The 19,134-nt window shown below is 39.3% G+C and overlaps 1 protein-coding gene across 3 annotated transcripts in view; it reads left to right on the top strand.

The window, feature by feature from the left end:
- Positions 1 to 15,179, top strand: part of RBM38 (RNA binding motif protein 38) — a 115,803-nt gene extending 100,624 nt beyond the window's left edge. For 2 of the 3 annotated variants that reach the window (XR_012154665.1, XM_073309290.1), the window contains one exon: positions 12,712 to 15,179. Coding sequence is in view for 1 of the 3 variants with exons in the window: in XM_073309290.1 (XP_073165391.1) it covers positions 12,712 to 12,766 (55 nt within the window). In the remaining 2 variants the exon portion in view is untranslated. The remainder of the gene's footprint in view (positions 1 to 12,711) is intronic. The other variant, XR_012154666.1, reaches the window with a different exon arrangement.
- Positions 15,180 to 19,134: the final 3,955 nt, after the last annotated feature.

Below are 19,134 nucleotides of genomic sequence, written 5' to 3'. Positions count from 1 at the left end.
GAGACAGTAGAGAATCTGGCCTTTTTAAATATATATAATAAAATAGTTGAGCATATTTTGAAAAATCCTTATAATCACGCTAGGGAAAAAAAAAGAACCAAAGAGCAAATTTTCAGAATGATATGAGTGCAAAATGATCGTCATAAGCACAATCCTCGTTAATGATAGTGCAAATGACCAGATAAATATCTAACTGGAAATTTATGCACATTGTTATTGTCATTGCATTTTCATTTGCAGTAACTGTGAGCACAAGTTAGGCATGGAAATGCACTCAATACTTTTGCAAGCACCCGTGCAATTCTGAAAGCGTGGGCCCAATTTGTAAACCTTATAAAAAGAGGTCAAAAGGGCAGTAAATAGAATGAACATACTAAAATCACCAGTGAAAAGCTGAGCTCCACCGTGCAGTCTCCGGGATTATAAAATGTTCATTGGTGCATGTTTGTGTGTATTTTTAAAACATGCACTGACTGTTTAGAATATGCACAATTAATATTAAACAAAGACCTGAATTTCCTAGTGCCGGTGCCTGGAAGGAGCACTGCCTTCTGTCTGATGCGCAGTGACCTTTTGGAATATTTTTAGGCACTGTCCTATACACAATAAGTTTTGCATGAGTGACTCCTGCCCAGATAAAAGCCAATATTAACTATGAGAGAAAGTGAATCTGTGCTTTCTATCATTTTGGAAGAAAAGAAAATTGTGAAGACCAGTAGCAGGATTTATAGGCTGTATAATTTTAGTCTGTGTTTGATCCTAACACATACTTTGAAAATATGCCTTGGATGAAGGAACCTACCATTTCCCCACTATTTCAGAGAATGAGAAAGCCTCTAAAATAATGGGAAAATGGAACTGGACAGAATACCAAGATTATGGGATCTCAACATGCTGTGGAATTTTTAGATCATCAAACAACTTCCTTGTCAAGAAAGAGCAAATGTACATCTCAATACAAGTCACTGTAGATAACAGATAACACTATATGTGTTTTTCAGTATTAAGGAATATTAACTTTGTTAAATAGTGAAAACCTTAACTCTACATAGGAGTCATTTCAAGAAAAACAAACTAAAACCAAAGTTAGAGAACACAGACACAGACTAATATGCAGCCAGTAGCATGGCTCTCCCACTCACAAAAGAATCCAAACTCGGCAATCCATCCTCCATGTGTAACTGGCCTGGGCAGGGGGCAGCAGCTGCACTGCACTGGGCAGTGTGCCAGGCAGCGTGGCTGGAAGAGGAAAGCCTCTGGCCCCGCCCCTTCTTCTCCCTGCCTGGGCCAGCTGCTGGAGGCCCTTGATCCTGGGGAGGGTCACTTGACCCTTTGTGCCTCTCGAGTTGCCCCTGAGTAAAACCTACCTACAAATGTAAGACAAATCTAGGAAATGACACAAGGAATTAGGATGGTACCAAAATGCAGGAGATGGAACTAAACAGAATACCAGAGTTATGGGATCTCAACATGCTATGGAGATTTTAGACCACAAGTGGCCAGGACCACATTTTATATCTCATCTGAAAGATGGATATGTATGGAGGGTCTTTCCAGTTGAGCTCTCGGGAGGATTTTGAGCAATCTTCTGAAAGTTTGGAAGCCACCTCTCTTGATGGAAAAATTGACCCAGATGTCGTAAGTATCATAGGCCAAAGGTTTATTTAATAACCTTAAATAAACTTTGTGGAGGCTAGAAGAGGGACAGTTCTTGTGCTACCCTGCCTGTTTTTGGTAGATTTCCCCAAATCCCACATAAGCATCTTGCTTGCCCTTCCAGCCTATGGTCTGATCAGGAAGGATTGTAGCACGTGTGTCTGATTTGATACCAATCTTAAATATGATTATGTATATAAAATTATAATATATATCCAAACAGTCTGAAAAGTGTTCATTATACTTTTTAAAAACGACTTGCACTTTCTCTCTCTCTACACACACACACTCACTCTACAGTATATGAACAAAATATTGAATTGAGCTTTCACTCAGACCCTTTTCCCCCCACCAGTGTAATCCTACTGACTTCAAGGAAATTACTCCTGATTGAGATGGGTATAAATGAGAACAGAATGAGGCTGTTTATATCATAGCAGCTGATGGGAAATGAATGCCTGTGCTTGCTCCAGAGGCAGAACCCTGTGCACAGTGGTAGAGTAATTATGTAGTAAACAAAGAGCTATGAGGAAGCTTATCAACTGATCACACCACAAACCCGAGCCTTTGTGAAAACTAAACCAGGGGATGTAGGATTATGCTCTTGTTCTTATCCACATAAAATGAAGAAAGCCGAAAATGAACCGCTAATAATCAGTGGAGTTTAGAATTAGTTTTACTAATTTTGCCAGGCTTTAAAAGAAGAGGGTGAGGAAAAAAGCTAATGGAGAATATTACTGATGTAGAAAGAGAACAGGATATGATTGAGTAAAGGACTGCTGGCTTTAGGTGGCACCAGCAAGCAGTTTCTTTCCCTGTTTCATCATAAATTATGTTCTCTATTAAAACATTTTTTTAAAAAAAATCTTCAACCACCAAGGACTGATAGAGGTCATAAAAACTGATTATTTTATAGTGGCTTTGATTTTAATTTGTGCAGGGCCAGATTCACTGTTGTTACGCAGACAGATTTACATACACCTCTCAGTGCTCCAAGGACCCATCCCAGACAAAGGGAGGAAATGGTATTTTCAGTTCTACCTTCCCTTGGGGTTTCCACATGGGAGAAGCAGCTTTAATTTATGGCCAGGGAATCTGGAAGCTCCACCAACAGAGGTTGCTGAAGAGAGCTACTGAACAGGTGCACCTTTCCAGGGGCCTCTGCCATGCTAGACTGCTGCAGTTTTGTTTCTACTGGCTCTCGGAGAGACCCACTGGCACAGATCATGGTCTGAATCTACCCCATAGTATTTGAATGTTTCTGAAAAATCTAATACAGCAAGACCCTTCTTGCCCAGCTAGCCAGATTCTCAGGCCACCAAGTCTCAGTTCTCACCAGATCTTGGTTACACTTACACTAGTGTAAATTGCAGGTGGAAGTCCCAGTATCAGTGCCCAACTCTCTGTCTGTGTATGACTCTTACCTCCCCTTTCTGTTCAGGAGCCCTACTGGTTTTCACACTCAGAAATCTGTTGCACGAATCTGTTTTAGTACAGTCTGTGGTAATGAAGTACATGTGTTAGATTACCTAATCAAACTACAAATATAATCTTGTGATGCCTTTCGATAAGTCAGTTTGAAAGATACTGTATCTGTAGCATCTCTTCTACATAAGAGATCTGAGATTAGCTTCCTCTGGAGTAATGGTGCCACCATCAGCTAGTAACTAGAACTGATTTGAGCACAGAAATCTTGCCTTATGGATTTCTCCATGTACATTGCTTAAGTTTACAAGCATTTTACATTGAAATATTTTTTTTAAAATATCACCTACTTCAGTAGAAATATGGAAATTAAAAACTGATTGTAAAGCTGAGCTGCAAAGAGGAAAATAAAAAAGGATGTCACACGTCTTGCTTCTTTCTGATGCAGAATGATCTGAAAAATGTTCGTGAATTAAAAAAAGACAGAGTAGAGAAATCTGCTTATTTTTTGCAATGGAAATTCAGGTTTTGTCTAGCTCAAAAGACTCTGTGGCAACTGAAGAAAGAGTGAAATAATGATATCACAAAACTCAAAGCTGAACAATTGAAACAACGGAAACTCCTGTTTTTTCTCATATGTATTTAACTCTGATGCCTAAAGAACAAGTGAGAGAAAGGGTGTCTTTGAAGTGTCTGTTTTGTTTTTGTTTTTTTTCGGGACTCAGCACTCTGGTCCCATCTGTTACTGTGTGAGAACTGACCATGCACATTTCTGGGACTCAAACAAAACCAGTGAAGACCATTCTTGACATTTCTATAACCCTTTTGCCAGATGGTAGTGGCAGTGACTAGCGCCTGCATCAATAATATGTCTAGGGGACCCTTCCTAATATGAATAAACCTCCCCACCTAAAACATTATCCACTCCCAGATTTTAGGAACTTAAAATGTGAATCACCTGGTCACCTTCACAGGTGTTTCTTTCCCAATCAAAAGCACACATGAGTCCTTGGGACAAAACTATAAATACCTTTAATTAGGGAAAAACATGACAATCAAAGAGTTGCACAAAAATAAAAATTAGCAAAATCCATAAGGGTTCTGGCCTAGACCACAGCCCCAACTGTTAATTACCTGGCTTGTTGAGGCTCAAAACACTTATTCACAAGACAATCCTCACCCATCTAAACTCAGTCACAAATCCAAATAGATTCAGTGGTAGAAAAGTGGGTGGAGCTTGTTGGAAAACATGCCCTCCCACAAGCACAAAAATTATAGACCTTTTGATGAAAAAAATGAAACATTTTAATATGGGAATGTGGCCAAGGCACCTCATGGGAGTTGTTCAAATACTTCATGTTTTCATTCTCCCCATAGCCCAGGCTCCCTGGTTAGACTATACCTCCCATAATGCACCACTGCTTCCCCTCTGGCAAGGGGAAGTGGCTCATCATGCGAGCTCCTGGGCTGCAAATCCAATTTTCTGCTGAAGAGCGTGCACCACCAGGTCCAGCTTTGACCTGCAGTTACCTGGTCTAATTCCATGAGGTCAACTCCATCAAGTCAGCTGCTGCCTGTGTCCAGCCCTGGTGAAGTCAGCTCAGCGGCTTTACGGTCCTGTCTAGCAAAATCTGGTTCTTCATTGCTCAAATCTGGTCCTGCAAAATCCTCCTCTGCTACCACCACTTCCCCGACCCTCTTCCAGGCCAATCCAATGGAGTCTCTGGTTGGGAAAACTCTGCACAAAGCTCTAGGTTTCTCAGAAAATTCCCCTGCTGTATTTAGGTTCCTGACTCAACCAGATCCCACTGCCTGTCAGCTCAAGGTGACCAACAATCTACAGGGTGTATATTTTACACAATTCATACCTCTTTTCATAAACACAGTTACTTAAGCAAACTATTACTTTATCTAATCTCAAATCTCATATGTAGAAGAGATGCCACAGATACAGTATCTTTCAAACTGACTTAACGAGAGGCATCACAAGATTATTTTAGTAGTTTGATTAGGTAACTTAACATGTACTTCATTACGACAAACTGTACTAAAACAGATATACCTATCATATAAACTTTTTAAAAAAATCCTTTCCAGGTCACCTTTAAAACGGGTTACTTTAAAATACATCTTTCAGGCTCATTTTGTTGAAGTCCTATGGGGTAGTGGAGCCATGCAGTCTTGAATCTACCAATGTAAGGATTTCATTACTCCTAAACTGTGCAAATGAACTTGTTGAAGTCATCTCTTTTACTGATAGGCATCAGCAATGAATTTTAAAAACTGCCATTCAATGAATGTGGTTTTTATTGCCGATTATATGAATGGCCAGACTTCTGCTGTTGTGTAAATAAATTTACAGCCCTAAACTGATTCTTTGCATAGGAAAACCTCATTTGTGAATGGCCTTTTTCTGTTAGAGGTAAATCATTTAAACTTAAACCAACTTCTTTGAAATTGAGATTAAAATAAATTCAACTGTAGAATACGTGCTGCAGTATGAATTTGATGGCAACCAGTAATGAGGAATAGTTAATCTACAGGAAAATTGTCTTGGTCAAAATAGGAGGGGGAAAGAGAAAGATTTCACATAAAGAAAGAGGAGCAGCTGGTTAGAATTAGGGTTGGGCAATTTAGTTTGGATATAAAATAAGAACTGACACAAACCTTTGGGTACACTTGAAAAGAACCTTAAGCGAATCTTTAATGAGGGCAAGGAAAGGCTTGGATAACTTTTCTTATCACAGTATTTTTTATGCCTCTATGCTTTGTTCCCTGTGACAAAAATCCCATGAGAAATCTGTTCTCACAGCATTTCCAGACTGAGCAGAAGCAGGGAGCACAAACTTGTGTTAGCGGAGAGTTCTACCCTGTTTTTGCACATTCTACAGCTGTATAATTATTTGTATTTGATGAAACATTTGGTAAAACTTTGGGATCTTATCCAAACCAAATCTCTGAAGCTTTTGAAGAGTGCTTCTGCCGGCCTGGCTAACACCCTTAGGGGAGACAATGTCCCTACACCAGTGGAAAAACTCCTTTTGTCAGCGTATGCTGCATCTACACTAGGGGCTATGATGACATAAATATGTCAGCACAGGCTGTGTAGTGTAGACGTAGCCTAAGAAAATCAGATTTTCAGTAAATGAGGAATTTTGATAATTTCAAAAACAATGTTGATAAAATCTTGTTTAAAAATCATGAAAAACTGTTAAAAATGGAAAAGGGTCCATTTCAAACATTGCAAAATGGAAACAACTTTGGAATTTTGAAAAAAATATTGAAATGATTTCCCCATTTTTGGAATAACTTTACTTATGAGTTGTGTGGTCATCCCAGTTATAGCAATAAACTTCTGTGGCAGTTCCACATTATCATACGAGCTCTCTCAATTAGTATAGTTCATGCTATGTAAAGTCCTGATCCAGAATCCACTAAAGTCATTGACTTCAGTGGATATTAGATTATTAGATCCTTAAAGAATGAAACCTTACATCAAGTATTTTCCTCGCTATATTTCCCTGTTCATTGTGGTAGGGATGGTCCAGTGATTGGAGCTTGGATCTGGTTTGGGGGACCTGGGTGCAGGTCCCTGCTCTGCTACAGACTTCCTATGTTATGTTGGGCAAGTCACATAGGTCCCCATCAATAACATGGAGATAATAGCACTGCTGTATTCCACGAGGGGGGGGTTGTGATGATAAATACATTAAAGACTGTGAAGCAATCAAATCCACTGGTAATAGGAACCTTATTAGTACTTTAGCTAGATTTGTCCTATTTTTATTTTACAGAAATTTAGTTTTAACGAGAGTAAAATTGGGCCTGATACTGATCTCACACGTTTTTCCAGTGTAACTGAGATCTGATTTTTAATTACACCAGTGTAATTCTGGAGGAACTCAGTTGACTTCAATAGTCACTCTAGATTCACACCAGTGTAAAGGAGACCAGCATCTGGAAAAAGATAATTTTTTAAAATGAGCACCAACTGACCTACCGTTTTTGAATGTTACAACACCTCTGTGTAATACATATTGCCTACGAGCTGGCATTAGCAGTTCTAATTTTTAGCTGGCTTTATGTAAACTTTTAGATGCTGATGAGGAACACCTTTGATAAACCCTGTGAAACACTCATTACACAATCTCCCAGTGTAAAGTTACTGGTTCCCATCATTGCATTCACAATATTGCACCTGCATATTTTATTCCAAACACAAAAGGTCAAATGCTTACCAGCACATAATGCATTGGAAAAACAGAACTCAAAGGAGATGCTTGCTGTAATTTCCTGCAATTTAAGACTATTTTTAAAACTTTTGCTGACAAACCCCCATCTGACTGTCACACTCTTAACTGAATTTTTACCATCAAAACACAGTAATTTATTAGAGCTCAAATCCAACTGGTTATTTAAATGTCTCAGCTTTAAATACTACTCAGCCACTTTAGCTGCACTTCATCTTTGGGGCTCTCTATAATTAATGTTTCTTAAGACAGTAAAGTGAGCGGACCATTTGTGTGCAGCTCCATTTTAATTCTTTTAACACCCCTCTGAGTTTAGAGTGCAAAATTACAGCAAGGGCCACATTTTTGAAAGTGTCTTGCAATGAGTGACCCACAAAATTGTGTGCACATCTGCTGACACTACAGTCTCACATTTGTACACAAATCGGGTATGTGCGTCACTAATGTTTACACACATAAATTAAACTCTTTGTGTGATCAGACCGTGGCTTGTTTGTGTAAAGGTGGGTGTCTGTGGGCTCAAGAGGTGCATATCTCTCTCTGTGTGTGCACACACACGTGTTTGAGAAGGTGGTTTGGGGAACTACTGAAGCTGAGAGTTCCATAGGAATTGCGGGGGAGACAGGGGATTGGAGCTGTTAGGTGAGATGATGGGACCCTGAATATCCTGTGGCAGTTGCTGAGGGGGTTGGGAGCTGTCAAATGGAATTTTGGGGCCAGAAAGGTCTGTTGAAGTTGTGGGGTGTGTTTGGACAGCTGGAACATTGAGACCCAAAGCCTCTGTGGCAGGTTGTGTGCGTGCACATGCATGCTGGAGAGTTGAGAGAGGGAATGCTGGGGCCAAAAGGCTTCTCGGCCTTTGGTGACGGTTAGTCCTTTTGGCCCTGAGACCAAAAATCCTGATGTTCTCTCCCAATTTAATCCAGCCCATTTGGGCTTCCCAGCAGCCAGCAAGCCCACGAGAGGAAGTGAGGGGTGAACAAAGTTGGGTGAGTGCCTGTCAGCACATGTCATATCTCAATACTCACCAGAAGGCTGCCCTGACTGGTGAGGGCAGACCGAGTCCTGAACTTCTCCCCCCATCTGCCCCCCCGGCAGTTGGACCTACTTCCCCATCAACAGAGGAATATTTTTCTTGCCTCACTGACATCTGCCATCCCTGGGCAGCTGTCACATGCTTGTAAACTTGAGTTTTGATTAGCTTTCACTTGTGGCATTTTTCTTTGTGTTGCTTGTTGTTAGAGATTGCCTTGAAAACAATAATGTTAGAAGCTGCTTCCAGCCACTAGACACCAGGATAGGCCAAAGAGTCACAACTACTTACCTAGATTCTGATAAAAGATGCCCCTGACTTCAAGCAAGTTTGGAGATGAGGGCTCAGTGCACAAAGGTCTATTTCTGCAAACATGGCAATCCGTTGGTTGTCCTGAAACTTGCACTGCAACTTTCCTCTCGTAACCAAACTAGTGCTGAACAATTCAAAAATATATATGGGTAAACATCAAATGTAGCTCCTACACAGGTTGGCTGATTCTCTATATTAACTGTTGTGCTGTTTGGATCTATATTATCTGAAGCTGAATAAGGTCAAGTAGCAGGTATTCAGTGCAGGAAGTGTAATTATTGAACCAGTGTTAAAAAGATGGTTATGGTCTGAATGACACACTCTCCACCACGCCCTCCTGGAACTCCTATGGAGGTCAGTGGGAAATTTATTGGATTTTTATATTATAGAGAGAAAGTAAAAAAACAAACTAACACCTTATAGACAACTCATTGTACAATGCTAGAATATGTAGAGGCTGGTGTCTCAGTTTTCCAATAGGTGTAATAGTATTTACTTTCCTCAGAGGAGTACTGGGAGAATTCAATTAGTTAGTGTTTGCATGGCACTTTTACGACACGAAGCACTGTGAACTTGATCCAGCAGTCTTTACTCTCTCACTGGAGTCAACGGGACTACTGGCTGCAGGATAACCCATATCTAAGAGCAAAGATTTATTACTGTACTATAATGCCTACACTAGCATCTACTTAAAGGAAAAACATTCTTCCTTCCCGTCACAGATTCTTGGAATCTGATCAGAAAGACACATGAAGAGAAAAATATAGGCCATTAAGAAAAAGGCCAAATGGCTTCCAGAAAATACAGTTCTCTCAAAGCCTTTGTGTAATTGTTGTAAGAGAGGAACATGCCTGGACATGCCAACAATCCCCAGAGTGCATCAGAGAGGAACAAGCCTTTGTTTAATGCAGTGCCAGGTAACCTTAGCACCTCTTAATTTTGGCAACCTCTGGTAACCATGGAAAACCATTATGTAGGACATGTAGTCTGAAAAAATGCAATGTCAGTTTCTCCAGATATAAAAAGTCTGTTAATAAAACAAGGTCATATTTGCTTTAGGAACACAGCTCCCTTGCTAAAGTGTGGGCAAGCTGTCTCTGCTTCTTCGTGTTGGTTTGCTACAGTATGGACACTATCGTCTTGGAAACAAATCATTTTACTTCTTACTGTTTTGTGCCCTGGTGTAAACAAATCTCTTGTTGTTAAATAGCTGGTTACTTAAAAGTGAAAGCATTTTGTGATCACAGACATGAAGGTCGCTATCTTAAAACAAAAAAACTTCAAATCCAGACTCCAGCGAGAAACTGCTGAATTGGAATTCATTTGCAAATTGGATACTATTAATTTAGGCTTAAATAGAGACTGGGAGTGGCTAAGTCATTATGCAAGGTAGCCTGTTTCCTCTTGTTTTTTCCTGCCCTCTTCCCCCCCCCCCCCGGATGTTCTGGTTTAACTTGGATTTAAACTTGAAGAGTGGTCAGTTTGGATGAGCTATTAGCAGCAGGAGAGTGAGTTTGTGTGTGTATGGGGGTGGAGGGGATGTGAGAAAACCTGGATTTGTGCAGGAAATAGCCCAACTTGATTGTCATGCACATTGTGTAAAGAGTTGTCACTTTGGATGGGCTATCACCAGCAGGAGAGTGAATTTGTGTGTGGGGGGGTGGAGGGTGAGAAAACCTGGATTTGTGCTGGAAATGGCCCACCTGATGATCACTTTAGATAAGCTATTACCAGCAGGACAGTGGGGTGGGAGGAGGTATTGTTTCATATTCTCTGTGTATATATAAAGTCTGCTGCAGTTTCCACAATATGCATCTGATGAAGTGAGCTGTAGCTCACGAAAGCTTATGCTCTAATAAATTGGTTAGTCTCTAAGGTGCCACACGTACTCCTTTTCTTTTTGCGAATACAGACTAACACGGCTGTTACTCTGAATCCTTAGAATGTAAATTATTGTTTGTGTGTGAAGCAAGACATGATTTCCGTGGCTCAGTCAGTTCATGCCATTTTAACTCTTGCTTAGTGAATGCACTCTCTGTTTAGATTAAGAGGGCTTTTTCATTCTTCACTCAATTAAACTTGAAGTCTCTGAGAACTGGAATTGACAGGTAATGGTGTTATGCTGTTAGCTTTAGCTGCAATCACAAATGTATCCACAAAGCTTGTGGATTGTCATCCTATTGATTGAGAAGCACCGGACCTGATGTTTTGTAACACTCCGAAGTAGCATGAAATTATATTAACCTGTTTTCTCTATGGGATGGACATAAAGCAGCAAGCGACAGTTGCGGCTTTCTCTGAAAGCCTACATCAAAAGGAGCAAAATATGGCAGCAATCAATACACTATACAAAAATGTATGTCTTAAACAGTAATAAAGGAACTGGCTCAATTCTTTTTCTTACAAAAACCCTGGGAAGGGGAAAAAAGCTGCATCAACAAAGCACTGGTACCATAGTAAAGTATTATACCTCCAAAGGCGCTGGAGGGTGATGGACAAGTGTAGGCAAATGCATTAACAAAGGCAGTATTCTGCCCAAGGTGCCCACTCACTTTCTAGCTAGAGACACCTCTGAAAATCCTAAGGGGCCACGTACACACCGGAAGCCACCAATGGGCTGAGGGAGAACATGCCACATCCCCTCCCCTTCCTGGATACATTTGGTAGTTGCACACATCCAATTGCCTTGGTCATACAGCAGAAGGGAGCACATGGCCTTATGGAATTAAACAGTTTCACTATCCAAATTATATTCATTTTTCAAACTCATTCCTTCTTCAAAAATCCCAGTTGCATTTGACTGGCAGGGTATGTTACACAGTCTTGCTATTGTCAGATACTTGTAAGTTACTCTTCAAAAAAAGATGATTTATTAAGCATTAAATATAAAGATACATTTTCCTTAAATACTGTAATTACTTTATAAACAAGAGGTTCCCAATCCAGTCTCTAACTACTGAAGAGTGGCATCTGGCTAATTAAAGCTGTAGGAACCTATGAATCATTTCAACTTGATTATTTCCTGATAACTAGATGGACTTCTAGTATTTTCATAAAAGTCTGAATTTTGAAAAAATATTATCTATGATTAATGTGTTTATTGATTTCAGGGAATGTATGGTTTCCCTGTCACAGGATCCAAAAAAGGGCCTTTCAGTATTAGAAATCAAAGGGCTAGGCTGTTACACTGGTGTAAATCCATTGCTTTGATATTGATTTATACTGGCATTACTGAGATCAATCTGGCCCATAGCCGTTAACCACATTAAGACTAAGGAATAGATATTTAAAGGTACTTAGGTGCCCAAAATGCAGATAGGTGTTTTGAAAATGCCACGAGGCCCCTAACTCCCAAGGTCCCTTCCAATCCTACATTTTATGATTATATCTACTTCTTAAAGTACCCAAGTACTTTAAAAAATCTGTTACTCAATTTATAGGAAATTAAATGGTCTCTGCCTCTTCTCCATACATGCAGGTGCCTAAATATGGACCTAGATACCTAACTTTAGGCTTCTAGTTTTGAAAATGTTGTCTAACACTAACTGCACATTTAACAGTGGCTATTGCTAGGTTGAGATTGGGAATTTGGTGCATTTGCAGCTGTCTCTTGTTCTGGTTTTCCAATCACTTCCTGGATTCACACCCCATGTAGATGCTGCAGCAGCATAAGTTTCTATGTGGTACAGTAAGGGGCTGATTGAACAAGAGTTATTGCAATAGGGACATTGGGTGTGCCCTGTCTAGGATATATTCAGTCCCCAATGTTCCAGGTAGAGTTCTTGCCCATAGGCTGCTTTTTCTACTACATTGCAGACTGGCCACTGGACAGGCTCAAGAAAGATGAGCCATGCAGTCTCCAAGCAAGGTGCACCTTCTCAATGAATGCCATTTTGCATTTATCTTACTCATGCTATTTATTGAATTGGTTGTGGATGCAAAGCAACCAACTTATACATATAAGGATTTAACAAAAAGTGGTATTTTTGTTTATTAATAACTTGTCTAAAAATCGCAATTGCTTTTTTGTTTCAGAAGATCAAGAACATTTCCTTTTCACATGCCAACAGAAGAAGCACAATTGGATTAACAAGAAGTTAAAGTTTCTCCCTTTAGATGTAAAGGAGGAACCTGCCTGATTTAAGGCAAAGAATAGAAGTTCACTGTCAAGTATGTATTTATAAACAGAATTATTGCACAACTCTTTTTGATGGGTGCTACATCCTCAGGGTATAATTATAGCAATTATCTGGATGGATCTTCTCATCAATAACCTTTGACTCATCTCCTACAAACTGTCATCCTTCATCACCACATCGTGAAAGCAATGCATTGTTTCTACTCATTCATCTGCTTCTGAGAAGGAAAGTAGTATTAGGACAGCCTGCCTGCCTGCCTATATGACCTCCTGTAGTTCGCTTACATCTGCCAGACGGTATGGCAAGGCACCGAACAAACAGCAGTTCACTACTGTACTGTTCTTCTGACAAGCTTGGGATGGCAGGCATCTTTACACTCAGTCTAATACCGAGTGAAAACAGCTGCATCTCTTTTAGGAGATCTCAAAATGAGAATAGCAAAACCCCTTTATGAATATAAAGCACAGATATATGGCCTGATTTTCAAAGATGCTGAATACCTGCAGCTTCCACTGGTTCTAATGGGATTTGTGGGTGCTCAGCACTTCTGAAAAATCAGTGTATAACTGGAATAAGCTCACTGAAAGAAGTGGATTTACTCTGAACTTGCACTAATGCAAGCTGGGACCAGAATTGGGCTCATAGGACCCAATCATGCAATTCTGGATAAGGTACAACACCCATTGGTTTTCTATGGAAGTTTTATTGGAGTAGGGCTCACAGGATTTGGTCCATTTTAAACTTAGTAATGTACAGACTGCTATGACCAATGATGGCACCATATCCATTGAAAGACAGAGTGTGCAAAGTAATATGGCAAGAAATAACTACTGTAAATATACATTTTATAACTTTAGTTCCACAATGAAAAAAGTTGCCAATGAGTTGCTACAACAAAACAAAATCACTTCTGCCAGAAAGGGAGGACATTTTTGCTCTGTAAATACACAATTTTCCCAGATAAAGGATGGCAGTTAGAAGGGTTAATTATAATTGCCATTTAACTGCTACCTACCATTTGATTAGTTGGTATTAATAAAGGCAGGGCTCTTCCTTATCAAAGCATGCAGCTCTGTCACTCTTTCTTTGCGTTCTTACCCTTGCCAGCCGGTGTTGCTATGCGAACAGGGCTGGGGTAAGACTAATAATGGATGGAATCTAGGAAAAAAACAAAGCTAAAAATAGAAAAATAATTCAGATATAATGAAAACAGTCGACTGACAAAAGCAGAAAGGCATTAAATTCTGCTAACTGTCAAATGTTAGTTAAGAATGAAAACAGATTGAACCAAAACTGCTAGAAAATTCTTTGCCATTTTATAATGGTCGCACATCCATAACGCTAGAGTCCAACTGTTTCAGTGACTAACCTCAAACAATAGTGGGCTGTTAAAAAAAACACAGCAGGGAATGATGTTTGTTTGAAAGCATACTTTATTAATGTAAAGTGCTTTCAAACATTGATTTGATTTCTTAGACAAAAAACACACAGAAAACTAGACATTAACTTATGCAAGTGGAGGACACTGTTGGAGCTCTATACCCTGATAACAATAGTCGTTTAAATGCTATCCATCCGGGAGCCTGCCATTAACCAAATAGAAGCAGCTTGTATTCAGTGCGATGGCCAGCAGAATGGTTCTCTAAACACGTTTCTGAGTGAATGACACCTTCTGAACTCTACCTACTTTAGGAAACTCTTATGATTAATGAGAATCTGCATCTTATTTATGAAATTTTCTAAACTACTAAGATATTAAGTTTGAGAGTAGCAGTCGTGTTAGTGTACAGCAGCAGAAAGGAGTACTTGTGGCACCTTAGAGACTAACAAATTTATTTGAGCATGAGCTCTCTTCACATTTTCCTCCTTATCAGATATTATAATACAGTAATCTCAGCCATGTTCTTTAATCACACTCTACTGTAATGCTTTTATATCATTTTAAGGGTTGACCTTTAGTTATAAATGTTATTTCAATTTTAGTTGGTGGCCCTGAAAGCAGCTAATAGTACAGGCATAATGCTGGTAGGCCTTGTATGTTTCCACACAATTCTGATAATGGAACTCAATCATGCTGGCCTGCAACACTTATGGGTTTCTATTTCTAATCTCGTGGGGTGACCATCTGGCAGTATATACAATTTACAATATCATCTGCTCGGTATCGATTAAGGGGCAATGTGCTCTAGTGAACTGAGCAAAGGATTGCCAGCAAGGTAATTCTGCATTTTAATTTTAATCCCATCACAGCCATTCATTTTTGTGACTTGGACCAGTCAACCTCGTGGGCCAAATTCATCCCTTCATCTGAAAGGAAAGGAATTAAACCAGAGATTACTTTGATCTTTGTCTCATCTTCCCCATCTGTACAATGCAGACAACACATAGCACAGGTTGGATAGGATCTTCACAATATTATCATTAAAATTACTCCAGTCATTATCTTTTTAACTGCCACATTAGCAGTAATTTGGGTCTGAGGTTTAGTGGCCAGATACTTGGTTTTGCTTATTGTACTATGGGGAGGCCATGGTGACCTAGTGGGTAGAACAATAGACTGAAAAAATTAGAACATCTAGATTCTATTCCCAGCCACTGGAAAGTCATTTCATCTCACTCTGTGCCTCAGTTTCCTCATCTATAAAACTGTGATAACAATACTTACACATCCTTTGTAAAGCACTTTGAAATCTATGAAGAAAAAAACACAAGCCCTAGGTATTATTAGTATTAAAGCAAACAAAATGAATGAGGGAAAAACAATTAAGATGAAAAAAATCAAGCCAGTCTTCATTTTAGTAATCTCCCTTCCTTCTCTTTCCATACAGACATTTTTGAAAGGGAAAAAACCTTGTGTGAGAATCTCAGAGAATCTTACCTATCCATGTGGGGGAAAAGGGAAAGGAGGCTATTTTAGGGTAAGATTTTGGGAGTTCTCCCTCCACTTGTGCAACCAATGTGGGAACACTAAAGTACAGAAGTTGCTAGAATTTTATATTCATGACAGATAGACCTGCTGTCGCAATCCTGGGGATATCAGTGCAACTATGGCCTCTGCTTCTTTTCCATGCTTGTTCTACAAAAAGAGACAAGCGTACACAAAGGGGACTGGGCACTGAAGAGCAAAAAGATAAAATGCAGCTTTGGTTTGTCATGTTTGTACTTTAGTTGTCAGAAAGCTACAGGCACAACACACAGCATCACTTTTAGCTAGCCAGAGGAATCACAGCAAAGTTTTGCACTGAACCTATTTGGTTAAGCCAAACTCTCACTAAGTAGATAGCAAAAAATGAGAGACAGGAAAGATGTAAGAGATATAAAATAGGGAAGGAAACTGACACACAAGAGGAGGGGAGCAGCAGGAACCTTAGATTCACATATCAGGAGTTGCTCAGGGCACAGTCATAGAGATGAATATCACCTGATTCCCTCTCCTCATCTAGTCTGGTCAGGACATCTTTTAGGATCAGGAAAAAGAAGGGCTTATGGTAAAACCCTGCATCCCCACGTGGCAACACTGCTCCATTCTCACGCTATGTGCAGAGTAGTTTGCCAAGTATTCCACAGAAAATAAATACCTAAAAGAGGTGGAAACTTTGTCCCATCCAAAACTCTCAAATCAAAGCAAGCAGCCAATGGTTGATATGTGTACACTTCACCTCACCATAAGGTCTGTTGCTATAACAAAACTGGTTCTTCGCTCGTAGCTTTGAACCCCTAATTAACAGTCCTCTTAGTTCTGATAAAATTAGTTTACTTCATTTCTTTGTCTTTGTTCTGTACTCTCTTTCAACCACAGTTTTATGTAACATGTTAAAACGATCCAGCTGCCACATTTCACCTGCTGTGGACAATTTAAGACTTTGTCACTGGCCAAAGGTTCGATTCAGCACTACCTACATCTCAGGGGTGTTGTGAGGATTAGTTAATGCTCGTTCAGGGCTTTGAAGAGGTAGAACAATGTATAAATGCTAAATATTATCTGCCTTCTTTGTTAGAAGTGCTTATGAAAAACAGGTAAATTGGGTTCATAGATGTAATAAAATACAAAGTTACAGTTTTAGTAATTTCAATACTTAAATATGTCATGTCCCTATCTAGTCCTGGGTTCCTTTTTTACAGAAAGGAAATCATGCTTAATTGTGTGATAGTTTTTTAATACTGAAAAATATCTACTAGGGAATACGACGAAGCTACTTCTTCTTTATTTAATAAATCACTAAATGCAAGATTTGAATTAATATAAACCTTATATTAAAACCTTAGAGCAATATAATTCTATGCATGAAAATCCCATGGAGGCCAACAGAAGGTGTGTGTAAAACAGTTTATGGCTGATTCTAAAGAAAAAAATATATATAGGAGCTAACTTCACATATACAGCTCTGGGACAATGAACATGAACAAACATTTTCATTCTAGGCAAAAAACAAATTTTAAAGGGGTGCTTTAACCCTTGAATGTCTGCATTACTCTAATTTTACATCAGTGTAACTGCACTGAAGTCAACTAGGATTCTACAGTTGGGAATTAGGCTCTCAGTATTTTTACACTGTTGAGAGTTATTAAGCCTTAGTAAATATAGGACTATAAGAACTGAGGCACTGAATTAAATGGGTTCCATCTAATTGGGTATCTCGTCATCAGCTGCCATACACTTCAAAGGCATGTGCAAGGAACCACATAATGGACAATTATGGAATAACCTACTCATTTACAGAGTTTTTTTCTACCCCCAGGCAGTTAGTGGGTTAGCTTGTGGCCTGAAGCATGGGGGTTATATCCCTTATACATTATTTTTATTACCTCATTACCCATATCTTTTTTAAAATTCTAGTAAACTCTTTGTGTCAGTGATAATGGAGCAATGAGCTCCACAGGTTAACTATCTCTCGACCCACTGCTTACTCTTGACAAATAGCTTTACATAAATTCTTAGTGCTGTGGCATGTGGACACATAAGGGCAAGAGAAGTTTTTCCCCCTTGCATATCCGGACATGCAGATATCTAGCACAGTGGCAGTGCTCTCCTTTGGTGAAGGGCAGCTCCAGTTTTCATGCTACTGCAAGCTCTTCAGTGGGAGCGTACGTGAGCTGTGCACTCCACATCCTTTCCCAGAGTGGTGCAGTGACCACACTTCCTAGACACACCTGGAATTACTGTGCCCACTCAAGGCAAAATGCCACAAAGAACTCCTGCTGCAGCTTTCATAGACACTTAAACCAACATAAAGATGAAAAATCTGAAGAACCCCTAACATTTACCTGATTAAGACTTTCACCAAGTGCATGACCAAATAAATGAACTTAGACTGCCATCTTAAGGAAACTGTCATTATTACTTCCATCACAATGCCAATTCACAGCATAGCGCTTAATTCATCACTGTTGTGCAAGAAGTTCACATTTTCGAACAGATACATCCCCAGACTGTCATTTTTCTGACAGTAGGATTTGGTAGTTTTCTATACATCATTATTTGAAATGGGTTATATATCTGTTTGGGGAAGATTTCAAGTCTGATGGCCAGTTCTATATTTTATTATTTTTGCTGCCTCATATTTCATATGTTAAAGCTCTGGAAGCACCTATGCTTCCAGGTATCAGATACATTTTATGCTTGGTGCTCAATTTAAAACACACGCACAACTTTCTTTTAACCGCCTGCTCCCCTAAGTCCATTGGATGTGTGTTCTACATGCCTGCATAGAGGCCATCAAATATTTAAAGGGAAGACTATTCCTTATTTTTGTGGGGGAAAACTCAGAAGTTAAGCGTTCTACTCTCTCTTACATAGAAATGCTCTACTTCTGTTTATTACAACTGCTTGAAGTTAGATGGTGGCCTCACATTTAGCCCCACTAAAAATTATTTTTCTGATGCTCTGTCATGTTGCATTGCTAATGTAGGGATTAGCATTTGTAATATTGGTGCAGGAGTCATTCCCAACAGGATAAAAATATCATAAACCCCCTAACAAATAAAACTCTCTCTCTCTCTTGTAAAAGTAACTCCCAACTTCTATCCAATTTTTGTTGAGACAATTGTACAAAAAGTCTTTACGCTTTTTAGACTGAATTTGTAAGTAGCCTTAAAATAGTCTAATTTTGTGGGAATAGAATTTTTTTGCTGGTTAAACTACCTGATTTGCAGATGCACACATCTGTAATTGAAAATCAAATAACTACCATTTAAATTCTAGCATTTGCACTCAGAAGGGATTGCAAATACAAAACTGCAAATGTAAAATTAAATGTGACTTTTGACAATTAGGCCCTTTACCTAAAAAAACTGTTAACAGACACCACAAGTTTTCTCA

The sequence above is a fragment of the Lepidochelys kempii genome, chromosome 13 (genome assembly GCF_965140265.1).
Source record: "Lepidochelys kempii isolate rLepKem1 chromosome 13, rLepKem1.hap2, whole genome shotgun sequence".
Lineage (NCBI taxonomy): Eukaryota > Metazoa > Chordata > Testudines > Cheloniidae > Lepidochelys > Lepidochelys kempii.
Note: the sequence above shows the minus strand (reverse complement) of the source record. Positions and strands in the feature narration are given on the sequence as shown.